Raw genomic sequence first — 16,707 nt, forward strand, 5'->3', positions numbered from 1 at the left:
ATCGGTCCCCGTCGTTGCCACCGTCGTCGTCGCCACCGCCATCGCCGTCGCCGTCCCCGGGATCCCTCGACGGAACTCGTCGCCGCGTCCCGTCCCGACGCCCGCGGCAGCCGTTCCCTCGCGCGTCACGTTCACCGCCGCGGTGAACGCGACGCACCACCGGAATAACGTGCGGTACCGTTTCTCCCTTTCCCCGCGCGTTGCGCGACGTACGGGCGCGCGGGCACGTACGCGAAACGCACGCGAAACAACGACGCGCGGGAGCACACCCGACACCCGGCTCGCCCGGGCAAACACTCGCGCTCCGATCGCGGCGGCAGCGGCGTCACCCTCCACCACCTTTTGTTACGTTCCTTCTCTGTCACATGGATCGACGCCGCGCAAGCACGAACGCGCGCACTGTTGCCACTTCTACTCCGTCCGTCCGTCCCTCCGTTTCTCCGGCCGCTCGTCCACCCGTCCACCCGCCCACCGGCGGACGGGGTTATGCTCTATTGTTTACTTTCGCCAATGCGCGAGCGCGCCTATCACGCGCCCACGAGCTCCACGAGGTCGCGAAAGGCAGGCAGAAGCTGCGAGATGACCGCAGCTGCGCTCGCTAAAAGCGTCATCGCGTTAATTTTTCTTTTCGCGATTATTTTGCGAGGAAACGGTTATATTTTAATCGACAACTTGCAATCCCACTCGACGTAAAAATAAAATTAAAAAAACTAACATACCACTCGTAGAATCACAATTATATAGGGATAATACAGGTGCAATGGATATTCGCTGTTCTGAGCCGTTTTTGTATCTTTCATTCTTTTTTCATCCGACGTTTAATTTTTGTGTATTCTCTTCAAGTATTGGGTTGCAATGGAAGGCAAAGTGATGGAAATGACGGAAGTGACAGGTGTGACATGACTGATGAAAGTGTCACGCAATGACAGTCGTATTTGACATTTTTTCTGAAACAGATGCAAGAATAGCTAAGTCAAACTGATTTGTACAAACATATGTAATTAAATCATTAAATGCCCATTAGTCTTGATGTACCTTAATTTTTTATTTTTGTCCCAACTGTTAAAACTAATAAAGTTTAAAAGTAAACTAAAATTAAATCTAATAGAAATAAGTAAAGTGTTTTATTCTATTATTTCATTAATAATTTTTGATTTATCTATGTATTTTTTTTTTTTTTTTTATAGAAGTATATCAATATCATATGTACTTTAAGACAAGTTTATTTGTACAAAAATTGTTGACTAGATTTTACATGAAATATTAACTTCTCTAATAGAAACTAGTCTACAAATTGATCTCTGAAAAAATATTTTTATACTGTTTTATACTAACTTGAAATAGTTTAAAATTCTGCAAAAATAAAACGTTAATATTACATATATCTATATATATTGTCTAATAAGTATGCCTCAATGTATTGTAATTCATGTAGGAATACATTTTTTTAATAACCAAATATGTGTTACTTTAAAAAAAAAAACAAACTTTTAACTAATTTTTAACAAATTACTCTATTACATTCTAGTAATAATATGGCATCGTTATATCGTAAAAATATATGTGTTTTAAAATATCAGAAAATACTTTATATTCTCAGATTGGAAATTCGAATATTTTACACAAAACTTTTCGTTGATTTCAATCTTGATATACTAATTAATTATATTAAAATCAAAGCACTGCAGACAATCTTGTATAAACTTTAGTGAAAAGTTGATTAGTCCAAGTACTATTTATTTGCTATTCAAACTCAGAAAAAAATTTCTGGTTCGACTATAATTACATCTGACTGATACGTCATCATATTTCATTAGAACCATCGAGATTCCTGTACCGGCAAATTTAACTAAAACATTTTAACAAAGTAATAGTTATCTACTTAAATTACTAACGTACAGGTGCTTCAACTCTGTCTTTGGCGTGTTTTCAAAAAGTGCCGCACGATTCTGGCCCTCTCCTTTTTTCACCCAATGCCCATATACGCGAAAAGCGCAGCCGTCAATCACCTAAAAACGATTATGAAAGTAATTTTTAATAAAATGTAATAATTATACCTAATATTTTTTTTTTAATCACTTTCTGTTGTGCACTTGAATTGATTCGTTATAATACGAACGCTTTTTTTTTTAATTATGTATTATTACTTACCTTTCGCAAAATTTTTATTCTGTATGGATCGGTACAAGCTACATATGTCGAAAGTGGCTCAGGTGTGATATGAAGTCGTTTAATACGAATAACAGCTCTTACACAAATAATTGCCAACTGGAATCTCTTCCTTGCGTTGAACGATTTTGCCTTCAATTCCTACATAATAAATAGAACATATATTTATATATGTATATATATGAAAATAAAAATGTATTATCTACTAAGCAAAAAGTGAAAAAGCTCTTTAAATATTATACATTTATATGTATGTAAAAGAAAAACAATTAATTAATAATTATAATAGAGAATAAAGTTTCTTTTTGTTACAGTAATATGATGTAATTGAATATAACGTAATGCCTAACATGTGTTTTTTAATATTATTAGTAAATCCTCCTGGGCAAGAATATTTTTAAGTGATTAATGCACATGTGCGAATACAAGCCACGCACAAGCTTTGTTAATTATATATGCAAGTAGCTTAGTTTCCCATTCTCCATTGATTTTCAAACGATACAAATACTTCCAATCCTACTTATGATTTTAACATAATCGATCTAAAATAAGTGTTAACTGTTATATAAAATTAACAAGTTCTATATTAAACATAGTAAACATTGCTACCGGACAAAATAAAAATAAAAGTAAACCAATTACCAAAGCTAATTGAGATATCCTACTCAGACGTCGCGAGTTAGAAGACAGAGAACGTTTTAGAGGAGCGATGTCCTGATCCCACAGCTGTAAGGTCAATAACTTATACTTTATAATATAATGATTAACTTATCATCATTTATGACAATTTTTTCTGCTTTAAAGAAGATTAATAAAAAATAATAAAATATATAAGGAATTATATTTTAAACGTCAGTTATACCTGCCCCATATATAAAATCTGTATCACAGTATAATAAAATATTAATGTTTTACATGTGCACTTTGTTTGCTTTCTGCTGTGCATGTTATTGATAGATATAAAATTATTTATAACAGAATTATGTAATGTTTCAAAGAGAGAAAAAAATGTTTCTCTTAAGGTACTTGATTCAGATAAATATACAAAACATAAGTTTTAAAATGAAAGGAATGAGTAGGTGCAAATAAAGCAAAATAAATTAATAGTAAAATGTCGTAAATTTGCAGTAGATTGTAATGTGCATAAAGTATGTACATTAGTTATTAAATAAAAAAAAAAAAATATATATATATATATATACAATATATATATTTTTTTTTATTTTTAATTAGATATGAATTATGGCATTTTGTTTGATATATTTAACATCAACAACTTACAACAGTGTGGAAGAACGAATGATCCAGTGCATCCTTTATAGAAATTCTTCTTTTGGGGTCAACAACTAACAACTGTCTTATTAAATCCTTTGGAGCCTCTATAACATAAAGATATAATGCATATTAATATTTAATTTTCTGAAAATACAATTTCTTATTAATTTTAAATTTTACCCGTTATGTCAGCCCATTCGGGAGAAGTGAATGAATAATTTCCGTCCATTATATTTCTTAACATGACCATTTGCTTCCGATGCCAAAATGGAGGGCAGCCAACTAATAGCGTAAACATAATCACGCCACAAGCCCATCTATTACATCATACATACAAAAATGGAAAATATAATAGAATTCTACTTTAACACAATTACAATATATTTAAAAATTAATTTCTGTACTTGTGTACATGTATAAGCAATTAAATAAATAAAATCATGTACTTGTTCATGAAAATGACATTAAACTACTGTGTATTCTATATGTATGCATCTATTTTTTTCTTAACTCTGACAAAATCTTACATGTCAACTTCAAATCCATAACCTTCTGTATTGTCAAACATATTGCACTTTAATACTTCTGGTGCTAGATAACCAGGCGTGCCACAAAGATCTGTAAAATATAACAAAAATATATATTTTTTTAATTTGTAAGACATATATGTATAAAAAAAAAAGAGAAAATACACAAACCTTCTAATTTTTCTCCAGGTTTTAAAACTCTGGCAAATCCAAAGTCTGTTATTTTCACATTCAAGTTGTCATCAAGCAATATATTCTCAGGTTTCAAATCCCTATGTACTATCCCCTGATTGTGTATATGCTGGACTCCTTCAAACACTTGTCTCATAATATAACGTGTCTTTTTTTCAGAGAGTGTTACAACTGATGTGAGATAATCAAACAACTCTCCATTCTTGCATAATTCAAATATTAAGAATATAAATGTACTAGACTCAAAAACATCATGTAACTCAACTAGAAAGAAGAAAAAAAACAACTGTAATTGTTCTGTAGGTCTTTTCATACATTCATTTATAAATAAATTAAATGTGTTTTGCAATTGCCATCTTAAAAAAAGCTTGAAACATACTTATATACGGATGCCCAGCTACTCTACGAAGTATCTGTACTTCCTGCAGTGTAGCATCTTTCATAGTGTGTCCATCTTCCCGTGTCTCGTTGCTGATGTCTATAATTTTAGCCGCGTACTCGATTCCCGTCTCCTTTTCGATGCACCTTCTCACAGTGGAAGATATACCCCTGAAATCCACAGAGATTAATTCGATTTCGCCGAGCGACGATATTTGCGCGCGGCAGCCCGTCAAAATTTGTTTTAATTATGTAATGTCATCAATTCGATCTCCGGATATACCGAGAGCACGCGAGATGCAAGCGCGAGGGGATGGCTAGGGTGAAGGGTAACCAGAGAGCGAGACGCACCTTCCCAGAATCTCCTTAGGTTCGTACTTGGCGTAGAAGCCCTTTGCCGCGTCCTTGTCCGGCAGCAAGTCGTCCCCTTCATCCTTCGCCATGATTCGCGTCGCGTGCGGCCCGCTGGCTCGCTCATAAGAAGAACGCCGTTTTTCTCGCGCGAGCCCCAGCGATGCGTCGGATCGAGGACAACGCACTCCCTCCGAAAGAGATTCGTCACCCCGCGGGTTATCGGAGCATACCGCTAACGAAATCCCCTGTCACGCAACGGTATTGTCACGCTCGCATACTCCGCGAGTCTCCGTCAAACAGCTATAAACAGCAGCCCGAATTAAATTCGCATTAGCACGCCGTAATGTCGAGGAGTATCCGCGTATATCCGCACAATATGTACGTACCGTAGATGGCGCAAATGCGTATCGCCGATCGGAGCCTCGGCGAATCAGGCAAGGCGGCCACGCGATCTCATTGGCCGACTCATTGGAGCAGCCTCTGCAACAGTTGCGGAGTAATTTTTTGTTTTTTTTGCTCCACCATTTTTTCTCCCCCTCAAATAACTCGGCCACTCTAGCTTGTTCTATCTAATTTTTGTTTACCTCTTAATCTGAGATTTGGCCAGATTTAGCCAGATTTGGCCGTGTTCGAGAATTTGTTGAGTGTTTCGTTTGATCGTAGTGCACGTTATTAGTGAAACCGTACAGCTACGTGGAAAATGTAACCTGTCAATTTTGTAGTCTGCGTAGTTTCTCGATGATACGAGGTTTTTTAACACGCCTGCGGATTTTGCCAAAATATCTCGGAGGTTATATCGTCGCGAGTTATACCGTATTGTAATTAATCAAATAATATAACAAGATGTCCGAGGACGAGGTAGAGAGCTTCGAAATCACCGATTATGATTTAGACAATGAATTTAACATAAACCGTCCACGACGTAAACTCTCGAAGAAACAACAAATGCTGGGTATGTCTTTAAACATGCTGCAGAATATTTTATGTAGAATTATTTTATTGTTACAATTTTAATTTCTTGTAATAATTCAATTTTGCAATTTTTTTTTTAATTTTCCGATTAATAGGAATATGGGCGGATGACAGCGATGAAGATGAATTATCTGCCAGGCCATCTTTCAAGACCTTTAACAAAGGTCCTAAAAATTATACAGTGCCAGTTGCTTTTGTTGCTGGCGGTATCCAGCAGGCAGGAAAACCCAAAGAAAAAAAAGAGGAAGATGAGGACGAAGATGAAGATGAAACACAGGATACTAAGAACAGTACCTCCAGGTAAAATTTGAACATGTTTTATAAATGAGTTTCTTGATTTTTCTTAAAATAAATTTTTTAATTTATAAATGATATAAGTTCGAAAACGCTTCTTTTTAAAGCTTATTATTTACATTGTACATATTTAAGTTAGATATGCCTTGCATCAACGTTTTATAAATTTTATCTATGTTTATATGACTTTTCCAATTTTACCACAAGTGAAATATGCTCTTAAAATCTTTTTTTTTTTAAATATTCTGTTTTAGTTCGGAAGATGAGAGGCCAAATAGTTCTAAATCGCGTCCGTCCTTTTCTATGAGTTTGGATAGCGACATTGCTGGCCTGCGTAAAAAGCGTAATCAAGTAAATCCGTTGCTGATGAAAAGTGGAATGGGTAGTTGGGAAGTGCATACAAAGGGCATTGGCGCTAAATTATTGCTGCAGGTACTTTATAAACAATAATTATGAATTATTTATAAATTACGGCAGCATAATGTAAAATAGTAAAGTAATGCAAAAAAAAAAATTTTTTATTTAGATGGGATTTGAACCTGGTAAAGGTTTAGGTAAACAGTTACAAGGAATAAGCGCGCCAGTGGAGGCGCATCTCAGAAGAGGAAGAGGTGCGATTGGCGCATATGGTCCAGAAAAAACGCCGAAAATTCCCGAGAAGAAGAAGGATGACGATGGAGAGGAAGCAAAAGAGTCCAAGTCCAAGGTATCGCAATGGCGAAAGGGTGACAGTAATAAAAAAAAAGTCAGATACGTTTACAGAAGTGTAGATCAAGTTTTGGAAGATGGAAAATTGAAGCCAAATAGAAAAATTCCTGTATCGAGCGATATGAGCAGAGTTAAAGTTATTGATATGACGGGGCCTGAACAAAGGATACTTAGCGGATATCATGCGATCGCTGGTGGTCAACAGTGTCCCGACGAGACCGTAATTACATCGGATAAGAAATTGAAAAAATTAAACTTTGCCCTGCCTGAATTGCAACATAATTTAAATTTACTTGTGGACATGTGCGAGCAAGATATTATTCAAAACGATCGGCGAATGAGGCATTTAAATGATAGAGTAATTGCTTTAGAATCCGAGAAAAAAAATTTATCTAAAGTCGTCGATCAGCACAGTCAACTGATTGACACCTTGGAGAATGTGTTTGTTATCGTAACTAAATTGATGAACGAGACGAATGAACTGTCGCTGCAAGAAACTGCGGAAGCTTTTAAAAATTTGCAGGATAATTATTATGAAGAGTATAAGATGTACGAACTTGGTGAATTAGCTAGCAGTTTTGTAGCGCCAAAGATAAAAGATTACCTACTCAATTGGAATCCATTAATGCAACCGAAACAACCGATAAAATTATTCCAACAATGGAAAGATATTTTGGAGAATGGAGTTAGTACAACTCTTCAGACACAGACTATGCAATCATACGATCAATTGGTATGGAATGCTTGGATGCCATCAATCAGAGGAGCCATACAGTAAGTTTTTTATATTTTAATATGTATAAAAGCAGTTTTTTAATATATGTTTTCTAATATATTTTTATTTATAAATTAATTAGGCAGTGGACGTGCAGACAGCCTGAATCTTTAATCGAATTAATAGAATACTGGATGCCACTATTACCTAATTGGATCTTGGAAAATATATTAGATTTATTAGTATTGCCGAAATTGACATTAGAAGTAGAAGAGTGGAACCCTCTTACTGATACCGTACCTATCCACACATGGATTCATCCTTGGTTACCTTTATTACGTAAGCATACACATACATAACTATATTTAATTATACAAACGATCTGTTGTAATAATTTTTATTTCTTATTGTTATTTAGGAAATCGTTTAGATACTTTAATATATCCAATAATACGTAGAAAACTCGGATCTGCCTTAGGAGGTTGGCATCCGTCAGACAGATCCGCTAGATTAATGTTACAACCTTGGGCAGAAGTTTTCTCTAAGGGAGACATGGAAGCGTTTTTAGTCAAAAACATTATTCCAAAATTGCAAATAGCCTTATCCGAGTTTGTTATAAATCCACATCAACAACACTTGGATCAATGGAACTGGGTATACGAATGGAAGGAATTGATTCCCGTTCATATCATGGCAGGATTACTCGATAAATTCTTTTTTCCAAAATGGTTACAAGTTTTGGCGCTTTGGCTCAATCATTCGCCTAATTACGACCAAGTTACAACATGGTATATGGGCTGGAAAGGGATGCTGAGTGACAAATTACTGACAGAACCCGTAATAAAAGGTACGTTGCATTACAATGCTAAATTTATCTTTTTTTTTTTTTTCTTTTCGTGATTTACGATTGTTGAAATCCGAGTCTTATTGATTTACAGAGCATTTCAAGAAAGCATTGGACATGATGAACAGAGCCGTCAGTGGACCACAAAACCATCAACCTGGCGCACTAGAACAAGTTTCATATTTAACAAGCTTAGAGAGAACTCAGCCGACGATATCTCAAATGGCACCAATTGCGCAGCCAAGAATGGAGGTATTGAAATTACATATTAATTGTTTAATTTAACGTTGTTATATTAATTGCAAGAAATATTCATATATTTCTATTTCCTGTGATATTATATTATTTTTCTTTTACAGAGACTCGCTGAAGCGGTACGAACGGCCTCACAAATTCCGCAAGGTTTCAAGGATTTTGTACAAAAAAAATGCGAAGAACGAGGTATATTATTTATGCCGATTCCGAATAGGTATAAAGAAGCCAAGCAGGTTTACAAAGTGGGCAATGTTCAGGCGTATATCGACAGCAATGTTTTATTTGTATGTCACAATGGTACAAATTGGCTCCCAACACATTTAAATGCCTTATTGGATATGTCTGAACTTTAATAATTTATCTAATAACTCGTAATAATTTTTAAAAATATATATATATGTATTACTTGTACAGTTTAGATTTCGCCTTCTTTTTACGACACAGAGTAATGCTTCTTTTTACCAGATTATTTCGTCCAAAATCGCGCCAAATTATGATTTACACGCTGGTAAGGAGTTTAAACTGTACAATTACTATATATTCAATATTGTATTTATGTTGTAAATAGATTATAAAATAAAATAATTTTCTTTATAAACACGATTTTTAAATTGACATTTTATTTAATTTACACCTTTTTATTCGCGGTGTATGTTTAAATTTAATATATTATATACACCGAAGATAAATAGCACGTCACTTTTTGTACAATTAAAAATAAAAATATAAATAAAAAAAAATAGTACAATCAAAAATCAAAATTAAAAAATAAAGCGTCTTAGAGTCTCACGTGGAAAATTTAAATTTTATTTTAGCTTCCGAGAAATCCCAAAATACGACGCTGACGGCAATTCGAGGTAGTAATAAAAGTCAACCGTCGCCAAATCAGGCGTTTTATTTTTTAGTAGTACGTACTACAATCAAACTCGAAGCTTAATCAGACGAATATATCATTGCGCGTCAGTGACTTTTAAATAGAACCGTTCATTGATTGGAAGTAAATAAGGAATAGGCGCTAAGACGGTGCAGCACTCTACATCCGGAAGTTGCGAATTAATCGTACTTCCGTCATTTCTGGAGTAGTGCTGAAAGAGAGTAGTTCACAAACAAAACGTACAGCCGTTATAGGTTAGATCGCGAACCGATATTACGGTTTTCCAACAATAGTTATTTATTTGACGTTACGGGGATACGCGTTATCTCACGTATATGATATGTGCACGTATACGGCTCGATATCGAAATGTATGCGAACGAGGACCGTGGTTGACGAGACGCGTGTATTCTGCGCCGCAAGTTTCTCGCGGGGCCTTCTATCGTTCTATCTAGTCTTCTTATCGCTGTCTTCTATATTATGAAGAGACGCCAAAGAAGGCCAGTCCTCACGCTCAACAAGCCTCAGGGCACTTACCACAGCGAGCACACGCAAAGTAACTATCATTATTTCTCTTTACTTGGTAAATTGAATATATTAGTTTTTTTTTTTTTTATTTCTATCACTTTCTGTATCTTATACTTTGCGCTAACATTAATAATTATTGAAATATGCACTGAAATTTACTGCACATACATAGCAATCATTTACCTAGTATTATAAATTATTGCAGGTAGAGTTAAGCCAATAAATAATGTACAACCTGTACAGAATGAAGCCAATAATCCATTGGCCAACATGTTATGCCAATATAATTCCGATAGTGACACAGAGGATCCTAAGAAGGATACTCAGAAATTAGATGATCAAGTCAATGATTTTTTTAAGGTAACTGATGTTGTCTGGATCAAGATAAATTATATTTACTTTGTAGTATATATAGATATGTATACATATATGGGCTAAATCCAACAACTTTTGTCAACATTTTTTTATAGAATCATATTTTTAGCTTTTAAATAAGATGTACAGGTGGTCTGGATTTTGTATATGTATTATATATTTATAGGAAATTCAACTCATTGCTCCTGAACAACCTGTTCCAAATGTTGCTACTGCAACAAGCTTAGCAACTAAGGCAGTTGAACAATCTGTGCATCATTCAAACCAATCATGTGAGAATTTTAAACAAATAATGATTAAAAAATATATATTGCAGAATTATCTAATACTGTAAAAAATTTGTATTTTAGTGTGGCAAGAATGCTATGATGAATCTAGTGGTTATCCTTACTATTGGCATATAAAAACTAATGAAGTAACATGGGATATGCCAGAGGAATTACGCGTCTTAAAAAAACAATCGGAAGTAGGATCTGGAGTAAAAAATTCCATCCAGGGGCCACACTGGGTGGACTTTTCATCAATTGCATGTAATTATCATTTTTAATAATTTCTATTTTTAATAAGGGAAAATATTTATGACCACTGGTTACAGATCGACAATCTCAAGCAAATATACCAGAGGGTATGATACCGCAGGAAGTGGTGGCAAGAAATCGTAACAGATTTCTACATAATGAAACTTCCAAGAAAAATAATACAGAAACCAAGCCGGAAATTAAGAGCGAGTCTCCGACAAAGGACGACGATTCGGATGATGGGTATGATATATTTAAAATAGATTTGTATTATTTTTATATAATTAAAAAAAAATTATTTTACAGGCGAATAGAGATGATAACATCTTTTGGTAGCGATGGAAGTGATTCAGAAGATGAAAATAATTCTTTAGAAGAGAGTAAGATATCAAAGCCTTTACCTCAGCCGGGAAAGTCCAAGCCTGGACCGTATGTAAAAAGCGCTGCAATCGGACCTGTTTTTTGTCCAATGGGAATACAATCACCTAACAGAAATTTGTATCATTCATCTAAACCTGATTCAATCGATATAAACTCCACAAGTCAATCTGAAGAACTTGAGGATCGTAAAATGATCGAATCCGACAACAAGACTATTACAGTTCAAAGCGAAAAAGAGTTTCTAACGGGAAACAAAAATAGAAAAGATATTAATACAGTTCCGAAATTAGATTTCAACGTATCTTTAGTACCTGGTTATGGAGATGATTCAGATGGGGAAGAGGAAGTTAGATCTAAGCAGGAGGTAAAGCCTCTGTTCCCGATTGCTCAGAACGAGGAATACGTAACAACTTCGTTAAAAAATACTCACGAATCTTCCGCGAAAAATTCTGGCAATGTACAAGCTTCGGATCAATGTAATGACAATAAGGATGTGCAAGAATTAAAGAACGATCATGAAAAAACGGAGGAGAAGGAATCGAAGACAGACGAAGATAAATCTAAAACTAATATGTTTTTAGAAGATATGCAAGTATGCGGCAAAGCTTTTCAAAGAAAAAAGAGAATAGCATTTGATGGTAAGAATTTATATTAATTATGTTTTTAAAATGCTTTTAATTTTTAATGATTTTCTCATTAATTTTAGTTACATCCAAAGTTAAACAAAGCAACGATACATATCAAGAAAGTATAATTCGAGATGATAACAGTGATCTTATGAGCACTGAAACTGCTTCACGCAATGCCGAAGACAGTAACGCGGAAGGGCAAAATCAATTGTGTGCAGAAACTCCAAAGGAATGCGATGAAATATGTAAGGAAACAGAACAGTCCGTTAAGATCGAAGATAAGCTGAACTTGAAAGACGAATCATGCGACTCGGAAGTGTCTGCAGACTACAAAACGATGTCAAGTGTGGTCGAAGAAAAGACTAACGAAGAGATGAACAATTTGTCCCAGATTATAACGGAGAAACTAAAATTTCTTTCGGAAGGAAGAGAGAGTGTCTCAGCCGTTCAAACAATGCAAATTCAATTACAAGTGAGTATTCATTTTTATAAACGTTATTTTGCCTTGTTCTATTTTCAAAACGTTTAACAATCAATATATTATTAATATAAATTGCTCTGTTTGTTATTTAGACATTATCTACTGCATGGACTGCAGGTAGCTTAGAGGATACTTACTTTCAAAAGTGGCTAACTAATACAAATCATGAATTGGAAAGATTAGAACAAGATGCGGCACCAGCTGGTTGGCTATGTCAATGGGATAGGTACAGTATTCCATATGCAATTTGCACTTTTGGACATAAATATAGGTGCCTCATAATGAGGAGACATGTCTATGTTCAATGGCTTTAAATGTATCATTAATTTATATAACGAATATATATTTATACAAATTCCATATACATGTACAATTGCCATGTATTGCTACATGATTTCATTCATCATTGAAAGAATTTATTCGTTTTTAGCCAAAAGTTACATAGATGCAAGTTAGTTAAATAATAGATTTAGTATTAATTTTTTTCAAGAAACGTATTTGAGCAGTTAAATATTTATGACAATTTTTATATACTGAAAGAGTTTTTAACAATTTTTAGATCTAGTATATATTCAAGGATATTTTTCTAATTGACATAAAAATAGATCGTAAATGTTAATTTAGTAATATTCAAAAATAAGTAATCAATATTGAATTATATATAATGGTTATATACAATAGTTTTTATATTTGTAGATACATTTTCTTTTAATTTAGTACAATGACACAGCCTGATACAATCATTTTGAATGCAACCATTTTTTTAGCTTAAGTGAAGGTGCAAAGCTTGTAAAGATTACAGTCCCGAAGTGTAATATATTTTTTTAGTGCTATATTTAAAGTCTTTCAAGTCTTGTGATATCGTTAATGTGATAATTAATATGTGCTGTGATAAAATAATTTTTATGTAAACGCTATAAGCGATAATCAAGTAACAAGTAAGTAATTAATTAAAAATATGTGCCATGAACGGTTATGAGAGAAGTGCGAAGTAATCGAAATAACAATTATTAAAATGAAGACAAGAAGACATCATATAAAAAAGTGAAAAAAAACTCATTTTCTTTGATTGCAGGGTTAATAATTTACGTTAGTATGATAGCATATGAATGATACATTGTAAAAAATGTATCGTTTTGATGAATAATTATTAAAATATTTAATAGAATTATCAATATTATTTTTGACAGTGATATAATTAATTGAAATAAGAGAATACTTTTTTGTGATTTAAAGAAAATTATTACTGCTCATATTGAGAAAATTTTATATAAATATGCATATATAAAAATTAACTTTACGATATTTATTAAAGTAAACGAATATTATAATTTTATAAGATACACATCTACCTTGTTTAATATACTAAATATTTTAATAAAATGCGAAAGAAAATGCAATATTATTTTTACGCACATATGCTGCAAAGTGTATAAGAAATTTATCTGGTATTATATCATTTTATCCGTTAATCTATTCGATAACGAACGACGATTAACAATGTAAGTATTATCCTATTTTATTATACTTAACAATATCTGGTAATCCTTGGAACATGCTAATGGCAAATAAACCAGATATTAGGATTTAATTTTCATCATTATTTTCCCTGCACTTCAGTCACAATGCCTCACTTCTCCTTCACTCTGCAGTAATCTCGCATTAATGCTCCCCATGAGAAAACATATTTTGATAATTACATAATTACATCTCCCATCTCTCCTATAATGAAAGGCCTTCGTCGAGTAAAAACGAGATACGACATTGCAGGTAGGAGTGATTACTAGATTATGTTCTATTAATTTCTGCTTTCGGTTAAGAAACCGGTGACGCGAGTATACCGCGACGAATGTTTCACCACGGAAACATTATTTAAGCGTGTATTGAATGTAACATAGAAAGTTATAATAGAAAAACGGCACTACCATCACCAATGTCTCATGTATTCCATTTTGGTCGGGAAATTTTTCTAGGTCACATAAGCGGTATTACTATCACAATACATCCACTGGGACATTACAGTGGACTTATCCTGACACCGGTATTGCCGGTGGAACTGAGGAGATGGAATTGTGCACTACTCCGCCACCAGAATCAGAAGAATTGTCAGTAATAGGTATGGATTATTTATGTACATAAATATTTCCTCTACGGTAATGTGTTAATAATAAATAATTTAATCTTTTTTTTTTTTTATCGTTATTTGTAATATGTTAGAATCACCTGGGACAAAGAAAATAAAGGAGAAGCAAGGAGACGAGATAGATGATAATAAGACGGATGACGAAAACGCAGCAGAGAAACCTCCTACGATTTTGGAAGCACCATCTCCACCACGGATATCTGACCCAAGCCCGCCACCGCCTCCAGGAATATTCGCCGAAGATTTGAAAAAAGACAAGAAGAAGAGGGAGAGGTCCGACGACAAGTTCTTGGATGCAAAGAAAAAGCGTTTGGGGAAAGGTAATTAATTATTAGTAGTGTATAATGTAAGACTGCTGAATAAAAATAATTATTCTGTATATTTATTAAAAAAAAAATACTTATGATAATATCGTAAATGTAATTGTGAATAAAAAAAGATTTGCATTTTGTTCACAGACAGAATAATGACTCTGGATACACAAGTGGTAAATCCAGCATTAGAATCTTTATCTTACGCACATCCACAAGTGGCTGTGACGTCTCAAACTTCAATTCCTTCGAGCCATGCGAATATGGAGCCTTTGCCACCTGGTGTAGATTTGCCGGATACGCCTTACGAATCTACCCCTCTAAAAGGAATATTATATAACGCGGCATCGCAGCAAACTAACGCAATTTACGCGCATTCGATAGCTGATCGAACAATACCTATCCTAAGCCATCAAGCGGGTCTTCTTCAGGAACCATTTGTTCATTATCCAACTTTTCATCAACATTTGCACAATGTAAGTACTCCTTTGTGTTCGAATATTAGAAAAAGATTACTGTTATTTATGCAAATATATTTGTATTTCGCAGACCCTCGCTGTTGCAAACAAGCATAGTGGACAGGGTGCGATTCAGTTCATGGTGGGATACGCACCGATTTATACGAATAACAAAATCATCGCTAAGCCACCAGTCAAAACCTCAAAGGAATCTTTAGGATCTGCCCTCGATTCTTTTTACAATGATATCGCGCGTATTGAAAAGACAGAAACGGAACGGATTGGACAACAACCGGATGTTCCTGTTGAGGAGCAAGTATCTACCTCAACTGAAGAAGCGAAACCGGAAATAGAATCGGAAACAGTAGCCAGCGAAATAGCAACGAAAGAGCGAAAGAAGAAAAAGGTAAGAGTTTTATCTACACAGTAGAATTTTTATTCTTTACGATACGTCAGACTGAGTGTAGATTGGTAACTTTCGAAAGAGGAAATAACACATATATATATATATATGCATATATATTTGATATAAAAAAAAATTATGCTAAATTAACTATGTAATTCTAGGCAAGGATCAGCAATAGTAAAAAACATAAGGAGATGTCGAGTATGGTGGCAAAGTGGCAAAGGGTACAAAAGAATCTAGAGGATGCTGTATAAATAACGCAAGACGATATATTATTAAATAGAGTTAATTGCCAACGTCGTATAGACTGTGTTATTAGCATCCTTAGATTTCACTGTACATATACATTGTTAAATATTTTCTTCTACTGCGAATTAGTTTAAGTTTTTAATCATAGTCTGATACGTATGTATATTTACCGGCTGTAAGAATTTTGTAGAAATATTATTGAACGTAATATTTATCTCTCGTGCAACTATTATGTATTTTAACAATTAATTGCGATCTTTGTGATAACTTATGCACAGTAGAATCAATCAAGTAATGTATTATTATTGTCATTATTGCCGCTACAATTTTGCACTTTTATATAGTTAAAAATAAGAATGCATCTTTATAACTTGATGCATTTCTTTTAATGCCGAGAGATATACTGCAGCTTCATTGGACTTGATGCAAATTATTTTTGGACATGCACTAAGCGCGGTTACAAAATGTGAATAATGAACTCGTGTTTAAATGTTTATTGCAAACAAGAGAAGATGAAGAGTAAAAATAAAGAACCTGGTATTTGATATTACTCTTCATTTCTTTATTCTCGATTTCCTGGCCGTCAATCTCGTCCTCGGCGATCATGCATTTTGCCCGTTTTTTAATCCCTTTCTTTTCCAATCGGAAGTTAAAAAGTTAAAAAAAAAATTA

The 16,707-nt window shown here is 34.2% G+C and overlaps 3 protein-coding genes across 5 annotated transcripts; 2 read left to right on the forward strand and 1 right to left on the reverse strand.

Annotated features, from left to right (window-relative positions):
• Nucleotides 1-1,205: 1,205 nt before the first annotated feature.
• On the reverse strand, nucleotides 1,206-5,298 carry Phkgamma (phosphorylase kinase gamma). Of its 3 annotated transcripts, none has more exons than XM_070665833.1 (9): nucleotides 4,893-5,294; nucleotides 4,543-4,712; nucleotides 4,143-4,427; nucleotides 3,972-4,062; nucleotides 3,625-3,761; nucleotides 3,451-3,548; nucleotides 2,812-2,895; nucleotides 2,152-2,310; nucleotides 1,206-2,009 (listed from the first exon to the last, which is right to left on the reverse strand). In XM_070665833.1, the coding sequence occupies exons 1-9, from the start codon at nucleotides 4,982-4,984 to the stop codon at nucleotides 1,875-1,877; spliced, it is 1,251 nt and encodes a 416-aa protein (XP_070521934.1). In that variant the 5' UTR covers nucleotides 4,985-5,294; the 3' UTR covers nucleotides 1,206-1,874. The 3 variants fall into 3 exon arrangements, 2 of the variants coding, with proteins under 2 accessions (XP_070521934.1, XP_070521935.1); XR_011546581.1 differs by lacking the exon at nucleotides 1,206-2,009 and adding an exon at nucleotides 2,607-2,711 and having other exon boundaries at nucleotides 2,198-2,310; nucleotides 4,893-5,298; XM_070665834.1 differs by lacking the exon at nucleotides 2,812-2,895.
• A 108-nt stretch (nucleotides 5,299-5,406) lies between these two features.
• Sip1 (septin interacting protein 1) lies at nucleotides 5,407-9,286 on the forward strand. Its single transcript, XM_070665822.1, has 8 exons — nucleotides 5,407-5,847; nucleotides 5,963-6,167; nucleotides 6,416-6,593; nucleotides 6,688-7,643; nucleotides 7,727-7,923; nucleotides 8,003-8,431; nucleotides 8,523-8,680; nucleotides 8,788-9,286. Exons 1-8 carry the CDS (start codon nucleotides 5,739-5,741, stop codon nucleotides 9,034-9,036), a joined length of 2,481 nt encoding a protein of 826 aa, XP_070521923.1. The 5' UTR covers nucleotides 5,407-5,738; the 3' UTR covers nucleotides 9,037-9,286.
• Nucleotides 9,287-9,712: 426 nt separating this feature from the next.
• LOC139107912 (formin-binding protein 4) lies at nucleotides 9,713-16,585 on the forward strand. The gene is made up of 13 exons (XM_070665821.1): nucleotides 9,713-10,112; nucleotides 10,290-10,444; nucleotides 10,626-10,731; nucleotides 10,810-10,989; nucleotides 11,055-11,220; nucleotides 11,284-11,996; nucleotides 12,065-12,459; nucleotides 12,561-12,694; nucleotides 14,442-14,584; nucleotides 14,686-14,931; nucleotides 15,070-15,398; nucleotides 15,472-15,786; nucleotides 15,948-16,585. The coding sequence occupies exons 1-13, from the start codon at nucleotides 10,037-10,039 to the stop codon at nucleotides 16,038-16,040; spliced, it is 3,051 nt and encodes a 1,016-aa protein (XP_070521922.1). The 5' UTR covers nucleotides 9,713-10,036; the 3' UTR covers nucleotides 16,041-16,585.
• Nucleotides 16,586-16,707: the final 122 nt, after the last annotated feature.

Source organism: Cardiocondyla obscurior, linkage group LG14 (assembly GCF_019399895.1).
Source record: "Cardiocondyla obscurior isolate alpha-2009 linkage group LG14, Cobs3.1, whole genome shotgun sequence".
Taxonomy (NCBI): Eukaryota; Metazoa; Arthropoda; class Insecta; order Hymenoptera; family Formicidae; genus Cardiocondyla; species Cardiocondyla obscurior.